General features: G+C 34.8%; 5 protein-coding genes across 6 annotated transcripts; 1 reads left to right on the top strand and 4 right to left on the bottom strand.

Annotated features, from left to right (window-relative positions):
* Nucleotides 1-48: 48 nt before the first annotated feature.
* On the bottom strand, nt 49-1,703 carry LOC125871360 (uncharacterized). The gene is made up of 2 exons (XM_049551948.1): nt 1,500-1,703; nt 49-370 (listed from the first exon to the last, which is right to left on the bottom strand). Exons 1-2 carry the CDS (start codon nt 1,620-1,622, stop codon nt 218-220), a joined length of 276 nt encoding a protein of 91 aa, XP_049407905.1. The 5' UTR covers nt 1,623-1,703; the 3' UTR covers nt 49-217.
* A 799-nt stretch (nt 1,704-2,502) lies between these two features.
* LOC125870847 (signal recognition particle 54 kDa protein, chloroplastic) lies at nt 2,503-9,703 on the bottom strand. Its single transcript, XM_049551391.1, has 15 exons — nt 9,456-9,703; nt 9,240-9,375; nt 7,565-7,632; nt 7,390-7,491; nt 7,088-7,240; nt 6,807-6,884; nt 6,506-6,631; nt 6,323-6,425; nt 5,267-5,367; nt 4,500-4,637; nt 4,267-4,410; nt 3,916-3,991; nt 3,517-3,602; nt 3,279-3,404; nt 2,503-2,847 (listed from the first exon to the last, which is right to left on the bottom strand). Exons 1-15 carry the CDS (start codon nt 9,618-9,620, stop codon nt 2,740-2,742), a joined length of 1,710 nt encoding a protein of 569 aa, XP_049407348.1. The 5' UTR covers nt 9,621-9,703; the 3' UTR covers nt 2,503-2,739.
* A 1,550-nt stretch (nt 9,704-11,253) lies between these two features.
* On the top strand, nt 11,254-13,842 carry LOC125871397 (putative pentatricopeptide repeat-containing protein At3g11460, mitochondrial). The gene has a single exon (XM_049551977.1). The coding sequence runs from the start codon at nt 11,307-11,309 to the stop codon at nt 13,236-13,238; it is 1,932 nt and encodes a 643-aa protein (XP_049407934.1). The 5' UTR covers nt 11,254-11,306; the 3' UTR covers nt 13,239-13,842.
* Nucleotides 13,843-14,008: 166 nt separating this feature from the next.
* LOC125871406 (uncharacterized) lies at nt 14,009-18,298 on the bottom strand. Of its 2 annotated transcripts, XM_049551983.1 has the most exons (9): nt 18,184-18,298; nt 17,965-18,074; nt 17,168-17,343; nt 16,128-16,195; nt 15,931-16,032; nt 15,702-15,857; nt 14,812-14,931; nt 14,392-14,521; nt 14,009-14,311 (listed from the first exon to the last, which is right to left on the bottom strand). In XM_049551983.1, exons 2-9 carry the CDS (start codon nt 18,063-18,065, stop codon nt 14,199-14,201), a joined length of 966 nt encoding a protein of 321 aa, XP_049407940.1. In that variant the 5' UTR covers nt 18,066-18,074; nt 18,184-18,298; the 3' UTR covers nt 14,009-14,198. The 2 variants fall into 2 exon arrangements, with proteins under 2 accessions (XP_049407940.1, XP_049407941.1); XM_049551984.1 differs by lacking the exons at nt 17,965-18,074; nt 18,184-18,298 and adding an exon at nt 17,767-17,792.
* Nucleotides 18,299-19,249: 951 nt separating this feature from the next.
* LOC125871400 (rho GTPase-activating protein 5-like) lies at nt 19,250-24,268 on the bottom strand. Its single transcript, XM_049551979.1, has 5 exons — nt 23,150-24,268; nt 21,346-21,466; nt 21,085-21,204; nt 20,340-20,570; nt 19,250-20,064 (listed from the first exon to the last, which is right to left on the bottom strand). The coding sequence occupies exons 1-5, from the start codon at nt 23,674-23,676 to the stop codon at nt 19,471-19,473; spliced, it is 1,593 nt and encodes a 530-aa protein (XP_049407936.1). The 5' UTR covers nt 23,677-24,268; the 3' UTR covers nt 19,250-19,470.
* Between the last annotated feature and the right edge of the window lie 822 nt (nt 24,269-25,090).

The following is a 25,090-nucleotide window of genomic DNA, read 5'->3' on the forward strand; positions in this document are numbered from 1 at the left end:
TTTAAACAAATCTCCATTCAATGTATACACCTCCCAAAATGACTCAAAATTGTCCCCATAAACATTATCCAAGAACAAAATTATAAATTACCTCTTCACTATAAAACCTAAAACATAAATAAATATTAGCAAATTCTTTATATGTATGAATTTGGTGAATATTAAAATAAAATTTAAAAAGGGTTCAAAACTATATTATAAATAAATAAAGTGCTAATTAATTTGATCTCTCTCTGAGCTTTTTGGTAATGGCAAAAATAGCCCCAGCAACAGCAACAACAACTCCAGAGATAATCATAGCAGTCTTGAAATTTTGTATTGCATCCTTTCTATCTTTTTCATTTTTCATTTTCTCCAATTTTTCCTTTGCCTGTATTAAATCAACAATAACATATTCAGTATAAATTATAATCCCCGTAAATGATTTTTGAAAAGGATAATGTGTATATAGATCTTACCCTTACAATATTGTGTCTGAAAGACACTCGGCTAGCAAAACCATTTCATTCAAGAAAAGAAAATGAAAATATATACCATGGTTTATTTTTCTCATGCATGAAATATTATTCTTGTGTCAATTTTTTTGGGAAAAAGGACAAATATACCCTCAAACTCTCGTAAATGGTATGCAGATACCCTCCGTCATACTTTTGGGATATTGGTGCCCCCTGCCGTACAAAAACTAGAGCATATATGCCCTTCACTCTAACAAAAGACTAAATAGGGACACGTGACACAATCTTATCCGTCGATCCGATATTTAATAAATTTCTGGTCGGTTAATAAGATTATGACACGTGTATGTTTGCTTGTATAAAGGGTATATATACTCTAGTTTTTGGGCAACAGGGACACCAATGTCCCAAAAGTATAACGGAGGATATCTGCATACCATTTACAATAATTCAGGGGTATATTTATCCTTTTTCCCATTTTTAAAAATTCAATGGGATGCTAGTAAGTTATGAATGAGTTAATATTCTCAATCTCACTCTATATTTCATAATTGTAAATTATATCTTAATTACATATGATCAGTAGTTGTGGTGAGATGAATAAGATTTCTTCATCCTTAATAAGATATTTTAGATTCAAGAAAATTAACCATTACTTCAATCTCAAGTTAGTTACGTAGCTTATATAAATCATCTATATATATCATTAACCACTAATATGATAAAAATGTTTGTTATTTTGAAGATCATTAATGAGAAATATTTGTCAAGTTTACCAATGAAGAGGACATACAACATCATCAAACTTCGATCTATTATTGAAAATTATAAATATTTGTCTAAGACCACGATTAGACATGTCTAGACGAAAAACAAATCAGACTGTCGATTTTTTCTAGCAAATTTCACATAATCATGTAGAAGTTTTAATATTCTATAGTAACGCATTTAAGGACATGAAGTTTCTTCTCCTAGCAGACTTAACCCTGAACGATTTTAATATCTCGATTAGTTTATTTTTCCAAAGAAATTAGATATGATTACCTCTTTTTCAAGTGAGGAAGCAACTTGTGATGATACTGAATCAACTTGAAATTCCTTATTGTTTTGTGGATTCAATTCTTTTTCAGCATCCACTGCTGGAAAACTTTCAACTCCACTTGCCATATTTTGCTTTTATCCAAACAAAAAATTGTAAATATTTTAATATTTTACTCTCTTTTGTTGTTTTACTTCACTTTGTTTATGTAATTATAATATATGAATTATGAAATTTTGGTTCAAAAAGTAGGATTAAAAAGAATAGTTTTACCTAACACATGGATGACATTCCTTGAAATGATGCTACCATATATAGAGGATCTCAACTACTTTTGAGAAAATGTTGATAATGATTTATGTTTACTAGAAAATAAAGGAAAAAAGAAATTTGATTTATCACTAATTACTAGAAAATAAAGAGAGAGAAAAATTGGCAAAATGTTGATTATAATTTGTGTTTTCTTTTTATTTTATTTTTTTTGGTTTGTTTTACTTATTCATGTATTTTATATTGCTCGAAAACAACCTCTCTGCCTACTCGAGTAAGTTTGTCCACACACCATACTCTCCCATCTCCATATGGGGTTACAAGATTTTGTACGCACCACCCTCTCTAGATCCCTACGCTGGCTATATTATTGTCATAGGTTATCACTACTAACAACAACATAATACCTGATAAAATCTCACGTGTAAAGTCTGGAAAGATAGAATATACACAAACATTATCACTATTTTGTGGAGGTAGAGGTTATAGACTCTCTGCTCAAAGTTTTGTAAATATGAACTTTTTATATGAGTGCTACAGTTTTTTTATTAGCTTTTGTTGCTATTCAAAGATTGGCCAAACAACCTTCATTTTTCAAAATAAGTGGTTTTGAAAGAAAAGAGAAAAAACCACTTAGAAGTTTGGCCAAACATGCTATAGTTAAGCAGAAAACTTTTGAATGTAAAACTTTAAAGGAGTGGGAAAAACTAAGAAATTTCCAAGATTACAGGATGGTTATGTGAAGAAATCAAACCCTTTAGATACATCAACAAGACAATAGTTTTACACAAGAAGAGGAACAAAACTACATAGATGAGAGTACATACAATGTACTATTATCTTGTCAAGAACTTCCCTTTCCTAGTTGATCATTTCCATTTTTGCTCACAATTCCTTTTTCTAGTTGATACTCATAAATAGCTAGTCAAAGATGCTAGCCCTTCAAAAATTTGATTGATATATTAGTCTTATACTTCAGTTCTTTCCCCCGAAACCACGAGGGCTAGGCCTAGCTGATCCTGAGTCTGCAAATTGCTTCCTTGGTTCTGACCTTCGCTTCCTCCTTGCAGTACCGGGAGGAGCCTGAAGAAAGAAGGAAACAAGATGACCATTCAAGACCATCAGCTTAAGTTGCAAATCTAAAAATACATGACAAACATGCACTTTTCGGGTACAAGTCCAGTAAAAAAAAAAATGCATAGTAGAATAGGCTTCTCCATCTCATACAATAGAAATGTGTTTTAGATCAAACAGATGTATTAGCAAATCCTCGAACAAGTGGAATTTACAATCTTGAAGGCATTTTGGAAGAGAAAAAGAAATATGTAAGAACATTTTTTTTTCCGATAATTGTGGTGTTCAGCCAGTTTATGCGCACCTCGACTAATATTTAAGAAGAAATGATTACAGCATAGTGAGGAGGTAATGAGCTCAAAATTGGAACTGACTACTATATCCACATATTCTAATTTGATAACAAGTAATTCAGCCAAAAATTTAGACAAGATAAGCACCTGCTGTTCAGATTTTAGTGCCTCCTCTAGATTACTCAGTGCAGGAATCGAACCACCTTCCATAACGCCCATCAAATTCTTCATACGTACACGCATTTGAAAAAGTTGAGCAACAAGTTGACTCACCTACAAATTGCAATCAAGTTATGTAGGTGCATGCAAGGAGTACCGAACGTTCTCAGACAAAGAATTTATGTTTTATGGCATATTAGCATCAGTACTCCACACAGATTTTTACCTGTTGCTCAGTTTTCCCAGACTCTTGAGCAATACGTTTCCTTCTAGCAGGAGATTCTGCTAACAATTCTGGTTGCTCCCTCTCCTCTGAGAAAAAAGATGAAAGACAATGAAATATGAATTGAGCTAGCAGCACTAGTACTCCTTCCTTTTCAATTTGATTGTCTGGTTTTTAACTAAAGATACGTAGAATGTACCAAAATGTCTTTTAACTTTGTAGTCTTAAACATGACACGTGGAAAGTTAGAATTACAGAGTCGCCAAAAACAGAAAGAGACATTCTTTTTTAAACGGACTAAAAAGGAAACTAAGACAAATAAATTGAAACGGAGGAAGTATATATGTTTAGGTTAGACGAAGTAACATGCGTCCTTAGAAACCTTTAAGTAAGATAAATAACCTGGTGTCATGACTTCTATCATTGACTCCATTATCTTTAAGCTCTTCTCTGCCTCTCGAATTTGTGCAGGAGTAACCTGTTTATGCATGAACAAGAAGGGATTCGGTCCCATTTCATCACATAAATAAAAACGAAGGAATAGAGTTGATACAAGGTTTGATTGTTTGATCTTTTTTTTTTTTTTTTTTTTTTTGAGAATTGATAACATAGTTTGATTGTTTGATCTGAAATCGGTCGTTACATTTGAAGAAAGTTAAAGTATGTATGGTAGCTATTAAAACATGAATTGCACCATACACTATTTACGACATGGAAAGGAGAAGTAGATTTAATAAGAACCAGGTATATTACCTTTCCCATGCCAGGCATCATTCCAATAACGCGGGACATGGTACCCATCCGAGCAACTGCCCGAGTTTGCTTCAGGAAGTCATTGAAATCAAACTTTGCACTCATGATCTTCTTCTGCAAATCTTCAGCATCTTCTTGGCGCATCTAAAATCATTTATAAGGAGTCAAATGAAACTAGTTGAACCAAAGTAAAAAAGAAAAATCAGGAGCAAAGTTACTTGTTTGCCACTTACAACTTCTTGGGCTTTCTCAACAAATGATAGAACATCTCCCATCCCTAAAATACGTCCAGCCATGCGGTCAGGATAGAAAGGTTCAAGGTCCTCCATACGTTCACCCCTTCCTACGAGTTTAATTGGCTTTCCTGATACCTGTGGTAGTGAACTTATAACTGTTATGCAAAATCTTAGTTCATTTAATGAAAAAACTGACTGTTCAAGAGCAATCAGTGATTTTTTTTTGTCTATAACATATGATCCGTGTAACCTCTCTACCCCACAAAAGATAGGAGTAAGGTCTGCGTGCATCCTACCCTCCCCATTACCGCACCTGTGGGACTCCATATTAGTAACATTTGACACAACCACTTATACAGATATCATCAATTGCCTATTGACTTCAATTCTATTCCATTCAGTTTAAACCTTGAGAAAAGTAAACTTCTTCCAAGATAATACTTAGAAGACATGTTGAACATGGAGGAAATCTGAAGTTTGTGGTCCAACCATTCTTTCTGTTTTAGTTTTTGTTCTGCCGAATGATCCCTCCAAGGAAAAAGAAGCTTTTGCTTATTTATAATCATCTACTTCCATCATTAACTCTCCTTCTTCTTTGTTGTTCTAAGTTCTAAAGTACAAATGTTGATTTTGCTAATCAAGAGAAGTTAAAGCAAAGTAAACTGCAAAGGTACCATTCATTTTCAGCCTTTAACTCACTGTACAAGGCTGAACTTAGAACAAGAAAAAATGAATGCATGTGTTGTGTAGTAATAAGAACCCACCTCCTTGACACTTAAAGCTGCTCCACCCCTAGAATCTCCATCTAGCTTCGTCAAGATGGCACCAGTAATTCCAATTTCGAGATTGAATGTTGTGACCAAAGCTACATTTCATCAATGTGAATGATAAGAGAGAAAACAAACCGGAAATTTCTGTTTTCAACATGAAATGATTGGTCTTTACCAAGAGTTCAGATTCATTTAACAACCTTGCGTCAGTAATAACTCAATGAAAGTGAACTACTATGATTTCTGTTTTGAGATGTTACAGACTTTTATTGCACTATCTAGTAACAAATTTCAATAGTATAGATTCATTTTACAACTCAGAGACGGAATGCCTTTCTCCATTAACCTCAAAAAACCAATTCAGTATTTTTTTTTCTGACTAAAAAAGTTTCAAGTAAATGAAACTAATTCCTTAAACTCCATATCAACCAAACATCTTGTGTGAATAGAGGAAGTATAAAATAGCTAAACAAAGGTTTATCAAAGATAACATCCATATTTGTGTGATGAAGTTCCAAAAAATAACTTCTATTCCTACAAGACAAGCACAAGAAAGAAATTAACTGTCATATACAGCTGTGGCATGAGTCTCCAAGCTTCGATGAAAAGCAATATAACGTTCTCTTGAGAAAAATGCTCGGTGGCCACATTACACAAACAACAGATATTTTGCTCTCTCTGTGAGAAGCGGACCTCAGATAACAGTATGGCCTGGATTGTTAAGGAAAGTTTTTCGTATCAGACGGTTAGTCCTTGGAGCAAGAAAATGCAAAAGTGTGGTAAGTCAAAAGTATGCATGATAAGATACACTTCTTTGGCACTATGTGACTGTCCATGGTTAAGAAAAAAGAGATGTTCCTCAATGAGATCAACCACAGAGCATAAATATTAGTGAGACCTTGCTGTAGATCAAAGTATAAAGGAAGCCACACACAACGAAAATATGTGAAAAGTGATATGACCATGCTAGTCAAAAGCCATTTTTCACAAGAAGCAAAATGTCTGTGGCATGTAATAGACCATTTGCATGTTTTATGAGTGTAGAAGTACCTGCAGCTTCTTGGCCAGTCATTGCATCCACAACAAGTAAAACCTCTGTGGGGTTCAGTACCCGTTTCACGTCTTTTAATTCATCCATCATAGTTTTATCTATCTACAAGAACTAAGAGAAAGGTTTAAATACAAACTACTAGAAAAAAATATAGTGGAATCCAAAAACCATGATGATATGACCTGAAGTCTTCCAGCTGTATCCATTATGACTACATCTACATTCTTCTTTTTGGCCTCTTGTAATCCTTGTCGGGCTATTTCTGCAGGTTTTACATCTGTTCCTGCTGCATAAACAGGCACATCAACCTGTTCCCCCACTTATCAGTGAACATGAGAATGGATAAAATTATGTTTAGATATTCTGCGTACTCGTACAGAAGATGATATATAGGTAAAGATTGTTAGTGTGTAGAAGAACAGAAAAAAGCATTTAAAATGAAATGATATACATTCTTATTGTTGCTAATGTGCCATGGCATACCTGTTTACCCAAAATAACAAGTTGGTCAATAGCAGCAGGTCTGTACACATCTCCAGCAATCAGCATGCAACTCTTACCCTGCAGACCATGACACCAGTGCCCATCAATGGTTTGACAATAGAATGAGAAAGAGGGAAAATGCTAATATTAGAAGGTACTTGGAGAAATGCAGGTTCTATGACCATATACGTAAATTGCAATAGAATGAGCAAGAGAGAGAGTGAGAGAGAGTAAAGCAAGGTCAGGAAAGGGTTAAGAGAAGGTGAAGTTAGGAAGTGCACCTGCTTCTTTAGATATAAAGCTAACTTTGCACTAACAGTTGTCTTCCCAACACCTTGTAGACCGGCCAATAGTATTACGGTGGGTTTAGATTTAGCAAAAACCAGTTCAGAAACCTCTCCACCCATCAGTTTCACAAGCTCGTCACGTACAATCTACACCAACCAAATGAGACAAAGAAAAAATTCAGATCGAGCTGATAGCCAGCTGTGCAAGCAAAATAAAATTAATAACAGAAGGGAGACCGTCTGTATTCTAAGTACAATTGTGTATTGTTCAAAGTGATCAGTCCGATAATACATACTTTAACTAGTTGCTGATCAGGCTTTACTCCTCGAATCAAGCCAGTCCCAACGGCTGCTTCACTAACAGACTGAACAAACCTTCTGACAACAGGGAGACTAACCTGCCGATTATAGTTAAATGAGAGGCAAAATTTAATGTATAGAGATTAGCTACTGAAATAGAGAGCAACATACATCAGCTTCTAAAAGAGCCCTCCTGATGTCTCTCATAGGTTCCACAATGTTTTCCTTGGTCAAAACCTCTGAAGCACAAGGAATTCAAACAACAGCCACTTCATCATTATATAAAACCACATATTTAGTAACAAGGGCAATGAGAACTTAAACCTCCAAAATTTTGAAAAATGGGGCCATAGAAAGTATGATTAAAAGTTTGGATTTGGATAAGGCAAGCAACTCACATTTTAAACAATTAAATACTTCCCCTTAGTTTATTACTAAAACTTAAAGTTTCAAGAAATAATATTTGGAACTAAAAAGGAGAAGTATATCCCTGTTAAATAGAAACAATGACCCATAGTTGTTAATATGTTCTACTCTTTGCATTTAAAATCTTATAGTAGCAAGGCCCCCTCCCTTTCCATACACTTCATTGGAGTTTAACAACCAATTATACATCTTCCCGGTTTCTTCTCTTGAAGTATAATTCATTATACCCCATCTGGCACCTCCTCGAATGGATCAATATAACCATCTACGACAACTCATCATCCACCCTGAAAATGAAATCAGGCATGTTGTTGAATCCTCTAAACATGTGGGGTTTAAGTCTAGACATTAAGCTTCATGTTCCAACTTATATAGCTTCCACCTCCACATCATCCCGTCCTGACAGCCCACATTTCCACTAAAACATTCTCATAGCAGAAGGTTAGGTCAACTACTTACCAATTCTTCAAGAATCAATTGGCTTGGGCATAAAATTTTGGGATTTGCTGTCCCACTCTATCTCCAAAGCCTCAACATCCATAAAGAAAATCCTCACTGATACATTTTCAGCTCTGATGAGTGATATATGTTAAAATTTTGGAAAATGGGACATAATTCCTAATTAAGGATAGATTCCAGGTTGTTATTATTTTGTATTTCAGCATGTTAAAATCTTGGAAAATGAGACTTAATTCCTATTTAAGGATCGATTCCAGGTTGTTTTTTGGTAAGTCTTGCTGAACTCATTCACCAAGATTGGTATGACCCTTGTATGACTACATGCCACATTTTGAAGAAGCTTTAGTTCACTCCTATCTTATCTCACAGCCTTTACTTAGCAAAGGCCATTTACTTTAACTGAAATCGTGACGACAACAAATAAACACATTCTCTTAGATTGCTATGATATTATCCTGAATATGAAAAAACCAGAAGACATTGTTCTTGAAGTCATATTTTTGAACTATCATCCCTATCCAAGATATCAATTTTCAGTTCCCTTTCAAAACTGTAAAGATATGACACCCTGGCCTAACTCCAATAACTAGCTCATGATGGGAGGATTGTCCAATCATATAAACTGATGTGGGACTGTAACCCACTTTAACACCTCATGCCTAACTAGAGCATGGACCAGGAGTCCAAACAGGGATGAACCTAGCTAAGTAGCTATGATACCATATAAAGATATGACACTTGAGTCTAACTCAACCTCAAAAGCTAGCTCATCAAGAGAGGATCATCCAAGTCCACATAACAGACCACCGGTCCATTCCCAACCAACTAACATGCGACTCTAACAAACTCTAACATATACCTACTCGAGATTAACAATTAAAGTTTCAGCTCCCATACATCAAAATTTCACACAAAATTTAGCTTCTTTTTAAATTAAAAAAAAAGTACTTTTTGCTTTTACCTTCTCCTTTGAGCTTGTTCCAAGCATTTTCAAGTCCACTAGTGAGCTGTCCAAACATCTCAGCTCTAATAACTCCACGCATTTCCCTTCTTATAGTAACCACATTCTTGGAATTGATCACCCTCCATGTATCCCTCTACATAAAAAATCAATCTTTAACCAAAAACTACAAACAAAACAAACAAGAAAACTAATCAACATCCAAAAGGGTCTTACAGTGAATGAATTTCTTGAAGAAAATGAAAGAGAATGAGTACAACCAATCCAAGAAGAAGAAGAATTACAAGCGGGGTTAAGTTTGGAAGTTGAAAGGGTGGCTTTAGAAAGTGGAAAGAAATGGTGAGAAGCCATAGTTGAAGAGAAAGAAGCAGTGGCTTCCATGGTGGATTAAAGAACGAACAATCAGAAGAAGCAAATGGGAGTAAAAATTGAAGCTTTTTTCTTCTTCTTCTTTTATGCTTTATCCATTAGAAGAACAAAAATGTAATCTATGGTCTATCTACTAGGGGGATTTTTACAGTATTCTGTGCATCGCAGACCATCGTAATATCCTACTCCATCAACTTTTTTTGTTTTGTTTCCCCTCGGATATTCATATTAGAACTCGACTAAATTCAAATCGGTAGAATAAGATTGGTGGTAGTACTTGGATGGAGTAAAGTAGAAGTGAGTTTGGAGTGTGGGAATATACACAAGTGTGAAATTTTATTATATTGTCTTTCGGAATGACTTAGTTGGTTTGGAGGCACACGGATGATCCGAGATCGATCCCCCTCAATGTCTTTAGGGCTTGCCTAGTGCGGTTTGCACTCTCTATATGGTTTGCAGACTATACTTAGTGGGTGGGTGGGTGGGGAGGGGAGGGGCAGAGGCTATGACCGAGGTTGTAGCGGTTGTGGGTTATCCTAGGGTCCAAAAAAAATTATTATTATATAATCGATTAAATTATACGATATTGAAATTTAAATTTTTCATTATTTATTTAATGTAATTTTTTAGCTTTTCTTCTTTCCTCTTTTTTGCTACTTATGTTATTTCTTATTTAGTTCACTCAATGTAATGAGTGGGTTCAAACGAAAATGAAGTTAATATTAAAATTGCGAAGAAGGATTTTTAATTGGAATTGACGTAAATAAGCAATAAGTAAGATATTGTAAGTGAAAGAATAATTTACGGTCATAAAATTATATATATTTCTTTTATTGGAACTCGTATTTATCACGATTCAAATTCATGTTTGTCTTTTGAGGTTTGCTCAACATACCTCATAAATTTATCCTTTAATATAATAGTAGGACAAATTTCAACGAAAACTAGATCCTTATAAGATTGAATATGACACTAATAGCATAAGGGTAAATCGATGAGGATCAGCTAAAATAAACAGATTTTGTAGGTTGACGAGTTTTTAAAGATCAAATACGTATTACATCTAAGACAAAATATATTTTTTAATATAAATGATGTGATTCATAATGCATGCGCGTTTTTACACTTTGTTTGGATGATTATTACGTGTTATGACATAATATATCGTATTGTATTGTTTTAATGAATACAGTGTTAGTATTTGGGATAGGTTGTATTGTTCTCTGTTGTTACATAATGTCACTACATCTATGATTTAAATGATAAACCTACAAGAAAAGTAAGGTACGAGGTAAATATACTATAAAAAGGTAGGGTAAAAGATGAAATATAATTATTATATAATAAATAAAGATAAAATAAGAAGAAAATATTAAGGTAATGACGCGATCACACCAAATGATCGTTCTATAAAATAGTATTTTCATTGTTACCTAACGATGAATTTAAACGATATGACATAATAGAATTTAAATAACAATCAAAACAAACATTGCATTTAAACTAACAATACAATACAATATAACGGGTAACAACCATCCAAATAAGGTGTTAGACGCAAAAATAACATAGGTTGAGAAAATATTTAATGAGATTCGTTGAACTAAAACAACAGATAATACGTGTCATGAGCTTGAATTGTCACGCTTCTATAAAAATGCATTAAAGCAATCAATCACCCTTTTTTGTCTAAAATAAATGACCAAACATCTCCACCTCCACAAAAACACCAAATTCTTGTCACTTTTCCATACTAACAAATCCGCCATTTTCACCAAAGCTTCAAGCTTTACTACTTCTACTGCTACTCCATGGAATACCCATTTGAGAAATCTCTCAAAACATGGTCAGTACAACGAAGCACTCATTCTTTACCGTCAAATGCTTCAGTCTGGAGCTACCCCAAATGCCTTCACTTTCCCTTTTGCTCTCAAATCTTCTGCTTCACTCTCCCTTCCCATTACCGGAAAACAACTTCATTGTCATGTAATCAAGTTGGGTTGTGAATCTGAGCCTTTTGTTCAAACTGCATTGATATCTATGTACTGTAGATGTAAGTTAACTGAATTTGCCCAGAAAGTGTTTGATGAAATGCCTCAAAGAAATCTTACTGTTTGTTACAATGCTTTGATTTCTGGGTATGTTCAGAATGGTAATTTCTTGAATGGGTTTTTGTTGTTTAGTGAAATGAGGTTGAGAGGAGTGTTGTTTAATGCGGTTACTGTTTTGGGATTGGTTCCAGGTTGTACAGCTTCGCGATATCTGTGGTTGGGGATGTCGTTGCATTGTTTGAATGTTAAGTGTGGATTGGTGAATGATTTGGCTATTGCAAATTGCTTGTTGACAATGTATGTTCGTTGTGCGTCGATGGAGTTAGCGAGGAAGTTGTTTGATCATATACCAGGAAAGGGGTTGATCACTTGGAATGCGATGATTTCTGGATACGCGCAAAATGGGTTGGCTGGTGAAGTGTTGGAGCTTTATCATGAGATGGAATTGTTGCAGGTGAATCCTGATGCAGTGACATTTGTTGGAGTTTTGTCAGCTTGTGCTAATCTTGGTGCTCAAAAGATTGGTTTTGAGGTGGAAGAGAAAATAAGGTCTAGTTGTATGAGATGGAATGTATTCTTGAAGAATGCTCTAATAAATATGTATGCTAGATGTGGTAATTTGGCGAAAGCACGGATTATATTTGATGAGATGCCAGAGAAAAGCTTGGTCTCCTGGACAGCAATAATAGGTGGTTATGGAATACATGGGCTTGGAAACATTGCTGTGGAGCTTTTTGATAAGATGATCGAGACTGGCATTCAACCTGATGGAACGGTGTTTGTTAGTGTTCTAAATGCATGTAGTCATGCAGGGTTGACTGAAAGGGGGTTAAATTATCTTGATCTGATGAAGAGGGAGTATGGGTTGAAGCCATGCTCAGAGCACTACTCTTGTGTTGTGGATCTATTAGGTCGTGCTGGTCGACTTGAGGAAGCTAGGAAACTTATTGAATTGATGGAAGATGAGCCTGATGGTGCTGTATGGGGTGCCCTTTTGGGTGCTTGCAAGATCCACAAAAATGTTGAACTTGCAGAATTAGCTTTTAACAAGGTTGTTGAGCTTGAGCCAACAAACGTAGGCTATTACGTGCTACTTTCAAATATCTACACAGAGGCAAATAATTCAGAAGGTATATTAAGAGTTAGATTGATGATGAGAGAACGAAAGCTCAAAAAGGATCCAGGTTATAGCTATTTTGAGTGTAAAGGGAAAACTTACCTTTTCGTGGCTGGCGATAGAAGTCATCCTCAAACAAAAGAGATATACAAATTGTTGAACAGATTGGAGGATACTGAAAGTGAGTATGGAGGAGCAAACAGAAATGGTCAAGAGGTAATAAATCACGAACCTCCTAATATTATTGGCGTTCATAGTGAACGTTTGGCAATTGCATTTGCTCTGTTGAACACTGAAATAGGGGCTGACATTCTTGTTATAAAGAACTTAAGAATATGCAATGACTGTCACTCATTTGTAAAGCGAATCAGCAAAATTGTGGACCGGTTATTCGTGGTCAGAGATGCCACCCGTTTCCACCATTTTAGAAATGGTACATGTTCTTGCAATGATTATTGGTGACTGGTGAGACTGGACAAATGATAACAAGAACTTTGCAGTGAAGCTCATTATAAAGATGGAAAACAGTCATGTATGCTCTCTGAATCTTGAAGCCTGTGACAACATTGTGCAACTCTATTTTCATCAAGTCCTCGGGACCTAACTGAACGCAACCTACACCCCATGCAATGGATCATAATATATCGATGGTTGAACCTCTTCGAGTTGACCTATGTGGTCCATATAAGAAAGAACATGCATTCACCAGAAGTTGAAAAGTTGAGTGACCATGAGATATGAATTGTCAATTGTCATCACAAGAAAATAAGGGCAAACAAGGGTCCACTGTTGAGAACACAGATGTATTTGGATGTTTGATGGAGGCATCTCCTTCCTTGAGCACAAACTTTAGGGGCAAGCATGTCGAGACCTTTCAAGGAGGGGCAGAAATTTGGTTAACTTCTAGATCCCTAAAACCATTTTGATGTAGTGGAGCTGAATTTGAAAAGAAACAGTTACATGTTTGGCTACAATAAGCATTAAGAACTATACCATCATTCTACAAAATGTTTATTGATTATGATGTATGGTCTCTTCTTTTTTTTGCAATGCTAGTGCCTCAACTTTCAATTCTATCCTTATATGTGTGCAAGCACCAACTCTTAAATGCTGTCGCGCAGCATACATACTACTGAATGATACTCCACACATTGACAAATGGTTTTTCATCGTCTCACGAAAAAAAAATGAAGAAAAAGAAGTACTTATTATGTAACTGAAGCAATGCTTACAATCAGGAAGAAAACTAGCCATCTTACAGGCAAGAATGCAAAATAATGTGAATTCTTGCACTTCTACAATCTGTTTTCCAAGCATAAAATTGATGGATCCAATAAAAGTCGCTACTCTGAATCAAAGGATTCTAATGTATAATGATATATTGTCAGATTAAGTTAAGTATCATCGCGGATGTAACAATCATTATCTCAAGCCACAAGCTTTAAGAACTGTGTCTGTTCCAGAGACACAACTATCTTCGACAAATGGAATTGTCTTCCACACTGTTAATTTCATAGGATTATTATTCAAATCACCTGTGGTAATCACAAAACATGTTTAGAACTCTTCTTTATCGACATTCTCAACTTCATGGGGAAAAAAGAGCTTTTCTTACCTTTTGTTTTCACATCCTTTTCGGTGCAAATGGCAACATAATGAGAACTAGCAAACTCCAAGAGCATAAACTGCCAATTACTTGTAAGGTTCTCTGTGTTGTCAAGAGGATCCACTACTATTTCACTTGCCTGAAAGAAAAGTATGTGTATCAACAAAAACATCCAGTGTAACGTTGAGATAAAAATATGATATCTTCTATAAGTTAGCTAGTACTTGCTCGAGAAAAAAACAGTACCGAGGAAATGCCCTGTTTGGACAAGGCTTAAGAGTGCATTTATTTCTCAAATGGTTTAACCTGACTACTTTTTTTCATAAAAACATGGCTAAACCCATAGAAAGATACACCTAAGACAAATGCAACATAGACCCCTCTGAAGTAGAGGTCAAAGTTGAATAAAAAGTAACTGTTGTGGCATACCTCAGCACTTGAATTCTGAGACGGATGAAAGTGTTCTCCAATAGAGCTCCCAAGACGAATGGTAAACGTCTTGAAAGGTGCACCTGAGAAACCCTTCCCAAGTGCTTTAACATATGCCTCCTGTGAACGATATATTTCTTCAGAGAACTTACATAATAGATAATACAAGGAAATAATGTTCCTCCTTCACATTTACAGCATACAAGAAGTGAAACGACCGTCTTTATTGATTAAGCAGTGAAGACAACATGTTCGAAGAAAGTGGATCAGATATGACGCATAAAGCCAAGTTATGGATCAGTTATAACTCTCCAGTTACTATAAGCAAAACATCAGTCCATTCCCCAACCAACATGGGTCTCTAACCCACTAACACCCCCCCNCCCCCCCCTTCCTTCACGCCCAGGTCCAACTGGAGCATGGACCGGGAGCCCAAATAGGGATGTAGGCTCTATAAAGATATGACACATGGACCTAACTCAACCCCAATAGCGTAGGAGGAGGATTTCCTAAGTTCAAATTCCCAAACAATGTGGGACTCTAACCCACTCCAACATTTATAATGCCTCATGTATGTAATGTACGTACATACAGATGAATGAGTTTGACCTTGAGTTCTCGTGGCTGGCAGTGCTTGCTTTGGCCTTGCAATGTTGGCATTGGCAACAATGCATAGCATCTATTACTGGGTGTTGGGGTTGATGTTTGGCGTGCATTGACGGATTACTAAATTAAATACATTTCAAGTCTTAAATCATGAGTTATACAATCTTAATTTCTTAAGCTGTCTTATTGCAAATGACTGTAATAATTAAGCATGATTCAACCGTAAACATGTAGATATCATCACAAACTTGAAACATTTATCAAGGACCTAAAGGTAAATTTACCTTCAGCGTCCATAACTTTATAAACTCCTGCTGCTGGATATAGGGATCTCCAATAGCAGTTAACACTTCAAGCTCATGTTTGGAGAAGTATCTTCTAGCTAAAGTCAATATGTTGTGCTTCGTTGTTCTTTCTTTTTCCTCCACGTCTACACCGATCTATAAATAAAAGAAGTGATTTACTACTTACCTGAATATACACACAAACTGACTTGAGGACAAGAATGTTTACAGGAGAATTTATTGTCACACCACAGGCAATCAGAGACGATGTATGTGTGATGTTGAAATGCAACGCGGGAGGCTCCCAATTGTAACTGCATGGCCAATCTACCTATTGACATACTCATATAACGTTAATTGTACCCAACTATAACAAACCAGAAGAAAAACACGAAAAAACCAACGGAAATACATTGAATGACGAACCTCTGGTTTCCCGTGAACATTATTCCTAAACATGATGGATTTGGGTGTCACTGAAGAATTTATCTGATCTAGCAAAAACCAATGCCTTCATGAGCCATCAGACATTCAAACTCTCTTACACTATTATGATAACTAATGATAGAGCAAATTATTATACAGAACTGAAAATTTCACTCGAACGTTGATAACTTATAACCTGATAGATTTCAGAATCTGACACTGAAATGAAACAATTGGAAAAACATCATTTACTTTACAATTGCTTTGAATTCAACATTAGCAGCTAAAAAGACACATTTGCATTTATACGTAAATACTCAGTAATCACAAAAAATAAATCGTAGAGATTAGAACAGCTGAATAGTTACAATTGTGGAAGACAGACTGAATCTCTAACCCAACCAAATGATACATCCTTTAACCAGATATTTTAATGGCACCAAGATGAACTAAAATGCACAACGTTGTTCACTCTCCAATCATCTATATTTTGTTCCGAATACTTCAAAATGACCGCATTATTTGCCAAGTGTTTACACCAACCCAATGAATACATGACATATGCCTTAACACATACCGCACTTGTCGGGGTACACTGGTATGTTGTTGTTGTACACATACACTCTTATCACTAAACCATAGCTAATTAGTAAACATTTTCATCTTAATTTATGACGTAACCCTGATGAATTAGCATGATTTGGGTAAACACCCTGTGCCGATAAGTTTTTACATTATTTGCCTACATCGCGAATAAAGAGACAACTACAACTGCAACATACCTAGTGTAAACCCCCAAGTGAGGTCTGATGAGGGTGATAGACCCTAGGCTCAAGGAAAAAGAAATAGCGGAAGTAGATATCGCTAATAAAGAGAACACAACTAAAACAACTGCAGACAGTAAGTATAGAGAGTAATGCACATAACCTTCTAACTAGTCATACTAATTAGTTATCTCTTCTTGCCAATAATCAATTCTTCTTAAACAACATGCCAAAGCAAATCCAATTCAACACTAAAACTCAACTATAATATCTTACATCTAGCAATGGTAGTTCTGACGAGTGCACGAGCAAGCAGAGCACTTTTCCTCAGCTCATCTCTTCGAAAACTCAAAACTTTTTCAATCTCACTTGGGGATAGAATCTCCATATATTTGTTCATAAGAGATTCACCCTTTACCTCACTGGGTATCACATACCAAAGATGTATCTCCCTAAGCATAATGCATTAAACAAAAGAATTAGTAACATAGAGAGTTAACAGTCAAAAACACACTTGAAATATCACGATTTTTCAAGTTTCATACATTAACTATTAGGTCTCAGTTTCCTAGCTAAACTATCACCAAATATTTATCGAAACACCTAAACTATCCGTTGTTCCGTTTCTTACCTGAAAAACATCACCATCACAGGAAAAAGAAATAACTGATAATTAGGTGTGTTTCGAAAAATATTTGGTGGTGATAGTTTAGGTATAAAACTCAAAAAATCTGTATACTTTAGGCATGTCTTTAACCTTTCACTCAAAAAAAAAACTCAAAATCCATTCTTTGCAGAACAATTAAACATTTCTCTTTATATCAATCTTACTGCAGAAAACTTAACATAGAGAAAATTAGAGAATTGAACCTTACTTTGGAGATGGGAGTGAAACAGGACTTAAAGGNAAACTAAAAAAATCCGTATACTTTAGGCATGTCTTTAACCCTTCACTCAAAAAAAAAAAAAAAAAACTCAAAATCCATTCTTTGCAGAACAATTAAACATTTCTCTTTATATCAATCTTACAGCAGAAAACTTAACATAGAGAAAATTAGAGAATTGAACCTTACTTTGGAGATGGGAGTGAAATAGGACTTAAAGGGAGCAAAGAACTGAACAATTTCCCATCAATACAACAATGGATCCTCATTCTTGAAAACCCACAAAGCATTTAAATTTTCTGCAAAATGAAAAAATGAAAAAAAAATTGAGTCTTTATGAATAAAAATCTACAGATATACTGATTTAGCAATTTAAAAGACCTCAAAAATGAAAACCCATATGCATACAAAGTCAAATTAATCAAAAAGTTTCAAGAATTTGAGGGATTTTGGAATCCACCCTTTCAGTTATAGTGATGAAATAGAAGAAAACCCGGTTTTTCTTCAAGAATGTGAACCGGGTAAATTATGGGGATGAATTGTATTGATTGAAAATATTTTTGCTTTTTTTTTAAAAAAAAAAAATGGAATTAGTATTCAGGTCAACTTGGGTGCACCTCGACAATACCTTCTACGTCCAATACATGTAATAGATAACTTTATTCATCGGGAAGGCTTGAAAATATCACCTAGTATTTGCTTGGTTGAGATTTGAACCTGATACGATTTTTTTAAAAGAAAATATTCAAAGAGTTAATGTAAAAGACATACTTCAATTATCATTGTTTCCCGAGTTTTATCTTTCAACTATCCATTATTTTCTTTTTCTTCCTAAACTATCACTCACTTTGTATTTAAATACACCTCGATGTTGAGTTAATTCAGTATTTGTAATCGACAATAGTTGTGTGTAGGACAACTCAACATCGAGGTATGTTTTAATACAAAGAGAGTGATAATTGAGGTATGACACTCAGCACACACGAAAAGGTGAAAAGGTGATAGTTTAAGTATGGTTTTTCACCATTTTTATATTTATTTGGATATTTTTTTAGAAGAAAAAATAAATTTTAAAGAATAATGCTACTTTTTCAACAAAAAAGCAAGCAACCAATTTTGGATTAATTTGATACTATATTATGATTAAACTCACTCAATTGAAAAATATAATGTGTAATGCAAATTATTTTTATTTTATTTTTCACTTGGTGTTCAATATTCGCTTGGAAACCATATAGTCCAAGTTTGTACCGAATATATGCTCTTTATCAAAAGCGACATCATTTTTTGGATTCAAACCCAAAAGGGACTTCAATTCTTGGATTCAAACCCAAAAGCGACTTCAGTTCTTGGATTCAAACCCGACACTGATTAAGGATGAAGGAGAGTATGTGGAAAGCACTAGTGGTCACTTGTTTATGTCAAAATGAAGAAATCATATTGAAATTGGAAACCACAACAATATTCATTCTACAAAAAAAAGAACACATAAATTACATTCATCCTGCTAGTTTCCCCAGCCAAACATGCCTAGAGGGAAAGGTGACAGAATTCCTGTTTGAACTACTAAGAAAGTAACCAATATCCAAGCACAAACATAACTGGATAATACATTTGTCTTTTTTTCAAACATAAATCACAACCATTTAACTTCTTGATGAGGCAGCAACAATGGCCCATTGAGGCGAGGCGTGTTCATCGCCATGCTTCCACCCTTTCTGTTGTCGAATTCAACCTATCGATGATTCTGACCCCCTTGCCTTTCTCTAAATTTCCAGCTACATGACCTATTGGCCATTCAATCATTTTCTTTGATCCTTTCAGACTAGAACTACTCGAATGCACGCTTTTAGTCCTTCGTATTTTTGGCTGACTTCTTCCACTTGTTGAATTGATGTTACCAGATCCAAGCTCATCCTTTGTGCTGTCTGGCAGGTTTGAGATTTCACTGAGACAATCAACGAACGCATCTTCCTGAAGAACGTTCTCTATGGTACACGGTAATCCATGGGATTTATTCTCAACTATTATCTCTCTGAGGGTAGAATTAGCAGCGCCACTTGAGGGTCGTCCTTGGGATATAAGGATATCCTCCTCGATCTCGTTAGACTTCTGAACTATTGGCTGTGAAGCACTATGATGTCCATTTTCATCGAATGGTTCCAATTCTGGTGCAGGACCAGCTTCTACAACAGTTTCTTCTCGGTCTTTCAAAGTCCGGAGAATTAGAGTTTTGAGGAAGTTCATAACTTGAACTGCATACATCAAAGCAGTCAACGGATCTGCCATCTGCAGGCAAAGAAATTCACCATTTGTTAATCAAGAAAACACTCGCTGCATTCTAATGATTTTGAACTATTGTATTAGTTTCATTGACACGTTTAGGTTGCTGTCTATGAAATGGAAATTGCACTCTTAATATAGGAAATACCATAACGACTTTCCTAACAAGTTGTAACCCCCCAAACGCACACCCGAAACTAAGAAAACGAAAAGAGACGCTATAGGAGCAACAATATGATTCCTTCATGTTTCTTTTAAATTGCATGAAAGTTTTGACTTACCTGTGTCATATTTGGAGCAAACACCATAGCAATATTACGTGCATTCATCTTGTTAAAACTTTCCAGTTGAGCAACATCAGCCATCAAGTTAATAGCCCAATCTAATAGAGCAGCTTCAGTTGGAGGAAGAAGTCTCACGAGCCGCACACACTCTTCTTCCGATTGAGAACGCATAATTTCCTCTGGCGAGAGAGAATCCAAAACTCCCGTTGGTAACTCTCTGAACCAAGCCTATAAAAGTATCATCACTTTACGTCAATTACCACATACAGACGAAATGAAAAATTAAAACCATAAAATGCATAAGGAAAACAAAAATCGATGTCAACAGAACCACCTCCTACCGCTGTCCAAATAGGGAGAGGAGAGAGAACTCTTTGAACTTGATCAGAACACAACAATGTACCTTCTTCATCAATGAAGATTATAAGAAATTTTAATTCAAGTTCAAATGCTATTTAAAGGAAGTATACTTCCTCCAAAATGAGACATTTCGCCTCAAAAGCTGATATGGAAACATATTGATCACTTGCCATCCGGGTAAATAATTTCCTCTCAACAATTACCTAAAAATGTCAAATGAAATCTATGTCGCCCTAACTCTTCAAAAGTGTTGTCAAGTGTGTGTTAGATCCTCCAAAAGTAGTGCATTTTTGGAGGATCTGATACGGGACCGGCAGCATTTTTGGAGAGTCTGAGCAACATAGAATGAAACATATTCTAAGAGCAAGGTGCGGAATATCACCTTTATAAGACCTGCTAGGCAATGGACGTCAATGTTATCTGGAATAATTCCCCTATTTAGCTGCTCCCTGACAAATTCTTCTTGGCCATTTTCGGCATTGATCCTGAAGATCCCTTCAGCCTGCAAGTGAATATAACTAATTTTCATCATTGAAAAGTTATACTTACGAAACTTCTAGAGATCACACATATCAGTGATAGATGCCTGTCAAACATTTTATTGATCAACATGAGGGAGATTAAAGAGTTGATGAATCCACACCTGCAAGCCACCTTGAACGTATAAGCGCCCTTGCATCATCAGAAGGATTGTGGGGACGCTATTTCCTCGAGAGTCAAATGAAAGCTGCATGCAATCTGTCGAAACTCCAAAGACTCTTGTACTGCAAAAAAACAACACCAATATCAATTAGAAGAGCGTGACACTTTTTAACTAGGCAACAATCTGAACAAGTCGTTCTACACCAAATAAAAGATCGTAAAAAGGATAGGATCAAAAGTTACTAGAATACAAAAGAAGTTACACAAAAGTAATGTGCCATCACAAAACATGTATGATATATGATATGGCTTTTCAGTACTAGGTCGATATCAACTTAACCATTATGAAACAGAAGTATTGGAATGAAACAGGCACATCCGAAGTTGAAAGATATAGAGGATTCATATCGCCTTACCCCAATAGTTTGGGACTGTAACATCGTAATTATAGTAACAATTATGAAGCAACAGCTTGTTCGCCAAACAAAGAGAACCAACTTTTTCTTTTCTTTTTTTCAGTTTTCATTTTCTTTTACTATGTTGAAGGATGACATATTCCCACAGTAGTATGAGAAGATGTAGACTCGTGGACATATGAAACTAAAAGGTAAAATTAAAAGGCTTATACTTCATTTTCTTCAAATTTTGATCATCTATCCCGGGATTTCCAAAGCAACTACCATTTCAAAATGTTCAAAGAAATTTCTTAATTACAAGAGTAATTATACTAAGCTTTCACTACGTTTCTCTGCACCCTTTTCTGAACCATTTTCTCACACACATATATTGCCAACAAGTAATAAATTTCTACGTTACTGAATAAAAAGTATGGTTTTAAATTCCCCAACCAAATAAAAATAGTCAATTTTTGGTAAGTGTAGTCATCATGAAGAAAGGAAAATCTGAACTTGAAGCAAAAGAACATGTTACTTTCGATCTAATTAAAGTCTAGTAAGGAAGACAAGGACACACCAATTACTCATCAATTCACAGATATATTAATCAAATATTTATGCATTCCACTGCATAAATTATTAGCTTTCTCCGAATAATTTAAACCACAATTATATGTTCTTCTCCTTATTTCATAAGCATTTGCTGGACAAGGCTGTCAAAAGCCTAAACAACTAACAAGATAACTAAAAGAAACCAACAGCCCTTTTTCAGCTCACCAGAAAGAGAAAAGAACAAAAAGATAAAACTTGAATAATAATAACAATAATAATGAATTATGGAATTTCGCAAAATCATATTCTACTACTCCCTCCGACCCAAAACATATAGTTGCTATGTTTTGCTTCTCGAGATTCAAACTACATGAACTATAACCAATATTTTAAGATGTATCTCTTCGCCATATTGATATGAGAAAAGTTGCAACTTATAAGTATAGGTTTCAAATATCAAATTAAACTAATTCAGTGTAGGTCCAAAGATTGATCAAACTGACTCTCGAGAAGCGAAACATGACAACTAGCTTGGGACATTAAATGTCATCAGAACACAACAATACTAGAAACGCATACAAGGGAAAAACCAAAAGAATAATAATAGTAATAAGAATAATAATAGTAATAAAGTAACACCAAGCACATATCTTAAGTCATGAATGATTTAGAACAAACAACAACAACTACGTCTCAATTCCAATCAAGTTAGAGTCGACTATATGAATCTCTATTTTAGAGCTCATTTCATATCATCATCATACTAAATAAAATAAAAGTGAATGATTTATAGCAAAACCCCACTAATAACAAAAAAATGAAGAAAAAAGTACTTTAAAAGAATAAAAAAGATCAAACCTGGCACTGGGAGGTCTTCTAGGTACTTCAGGTTCAAACTCAACAGGAAGTCCAAGAAATCCATTAAACCTATCAAAAGTGACATGAGCAACATGTCTGACATTACTAGGCCAACTAATCTCCATTGATGAATTAGCAGAACTAGAACTAGAACTAAAACCAGAACAAGAAGAAGAAAGCAGCTCTTCAACACCAACACCACTAATAATATCAAAATTGCTCTTACAAGCAACCAAAGATTTCCTAAAACCAGTTAAACAAAGTGTTAACAAAGACAGCTGATCTCCCCCTTCTTCTCTTTCTCTCCTTTTTCTCTCTCTTTTTCTACCAGAAATACTAACTCCTCTTACTTGTACCTCAGTATTATTTCCCCCTCTGTATACATCTACAACAGAATACAAATTGGGTCCACTAATTAGACTTTCTTGGTGAGACCCATCATTATCTCTAGCTACTAAACATGGTAGTATACTAATGGAGCTTGAAGATGAAGGTAACTCATGTTGGGGTTGTATAATTTCAGTCATTTTCAACAAACCCACAATAAAAAAGATTGGATTTTTTTTGTGGGTTTTAAATTTTTAATGGTACAACAAATCAAGAAAAGCTCCTATCTTATAATTTCAATCATTTTCAAGAAACCCACAAAAAAAATATCCTTTTTTTTATTTAAAGATTGGATTTTTATGTAAAGATTGGATTTTTCTTGGTGGGTTTTAATTGTAGAACAAGAAGCAAGAAAAGTTTGGTGGACACTTTTAAAGAAAATTTGAGTAAACCCCTCTTTATGATAGTTTGGTAGATTAGTAGAAATGGGGTTTGAGTAGAGTTGGATTGAAGCAAAGATTGGTTTTTGGAAGGTGAGACATTAATATCATCATCACTTTCAATACATTCTCATTTTCTTCTCCCTATTTTATGGAAGCACTTCAATTCTTTAGATGAAAAACTCTATAGGGGAGTAGGGAGAATTTAGTAGAGTTTGAAGAGAAAAAAGAGAGAGAAACTATACTATAGAAAGAAGGGGATTAGTTTATAATAGAGCTCTTGTTTTGGAATCAAAAACTTCAAAAAAAAATCTAGTTTTTTAGTGTTATAGGGAAGCAAAAGGGGAATAGAAGAAGATTAGCTTAGTTGGATTTGGCTCCTCTACCATGGCACCTTCTAAATGTTTTCCTCTTTATAAAATGTGTTTAGGATATTAAATGATATGTGTGATAATAAATCAGAGCTGCGGTGGAGTAGTAAATAAATCTATCATTTTAGTCAAGATTTCTGAATGAAGTCACTTTTATTACAAAGTATTTATTAAAATTCTATAGGATACTAATTAATATGATAGTAAATAAGAGTCACGATAAAGTAGTAAGTAATTTTTATATTTTCAATCAAAAGTCTTTGAACTCGAATATGATCATGGAGCCACTTTTGTTGGAAGGTGTTTATACTAATTGATATTGATATGTTAATAAATAAGAATTGCGATGGAATAGTAAGTAAATTTTTATTTTTAGTCAAAAATTTTAAATACGAGTCTGGTTATGGAGTCATTTTTATTAGGAGATGTTTATAAATTTTGATAGGATACTAATTGATATGACAACAAATAAGAGTCACGATGTAGTAGTAAGTAATCCTATATTTTATGTCAAATTTTTTGAATCCAAACCTGGTAATAGAGCATTTTTTGTTAGAGGGTGTTTATACTAATTGATCTGATCGTAAATAAAAGTTACGATGGAGTCATAAATAGATTTTTTTTAGTTAGAAACCTTAAATTTGAATTTGGTCATGGAGTCACTTTTATTAAAAGACAATCATATTTTTTTTTATAGAATGCTAATTGATATGATAATATATAAGAGTCAGAATGAAGTAGTAAGTAATCCTATATTTTTAGTCAAAAGTCTTAAATTGAATTTGGTTATGAAACCACTTTTT

The sequence above is a fragment of the Solanum stenotomum genome, chromosome 7 (genome assembly GCF_019186545.1).
Source record: "Solanum stenotomum isolate F172 chromosome 7, ASM1918654v1, whole genome shotgun sequence".
Classification (NCBI taxonomy): domain Eukaryota; kingdom Viridiplantae; phylum Streptophyta; class Magnoliopsida; order Solanales; family Solanaceae; genus Solanum; species Solanum stenotomum.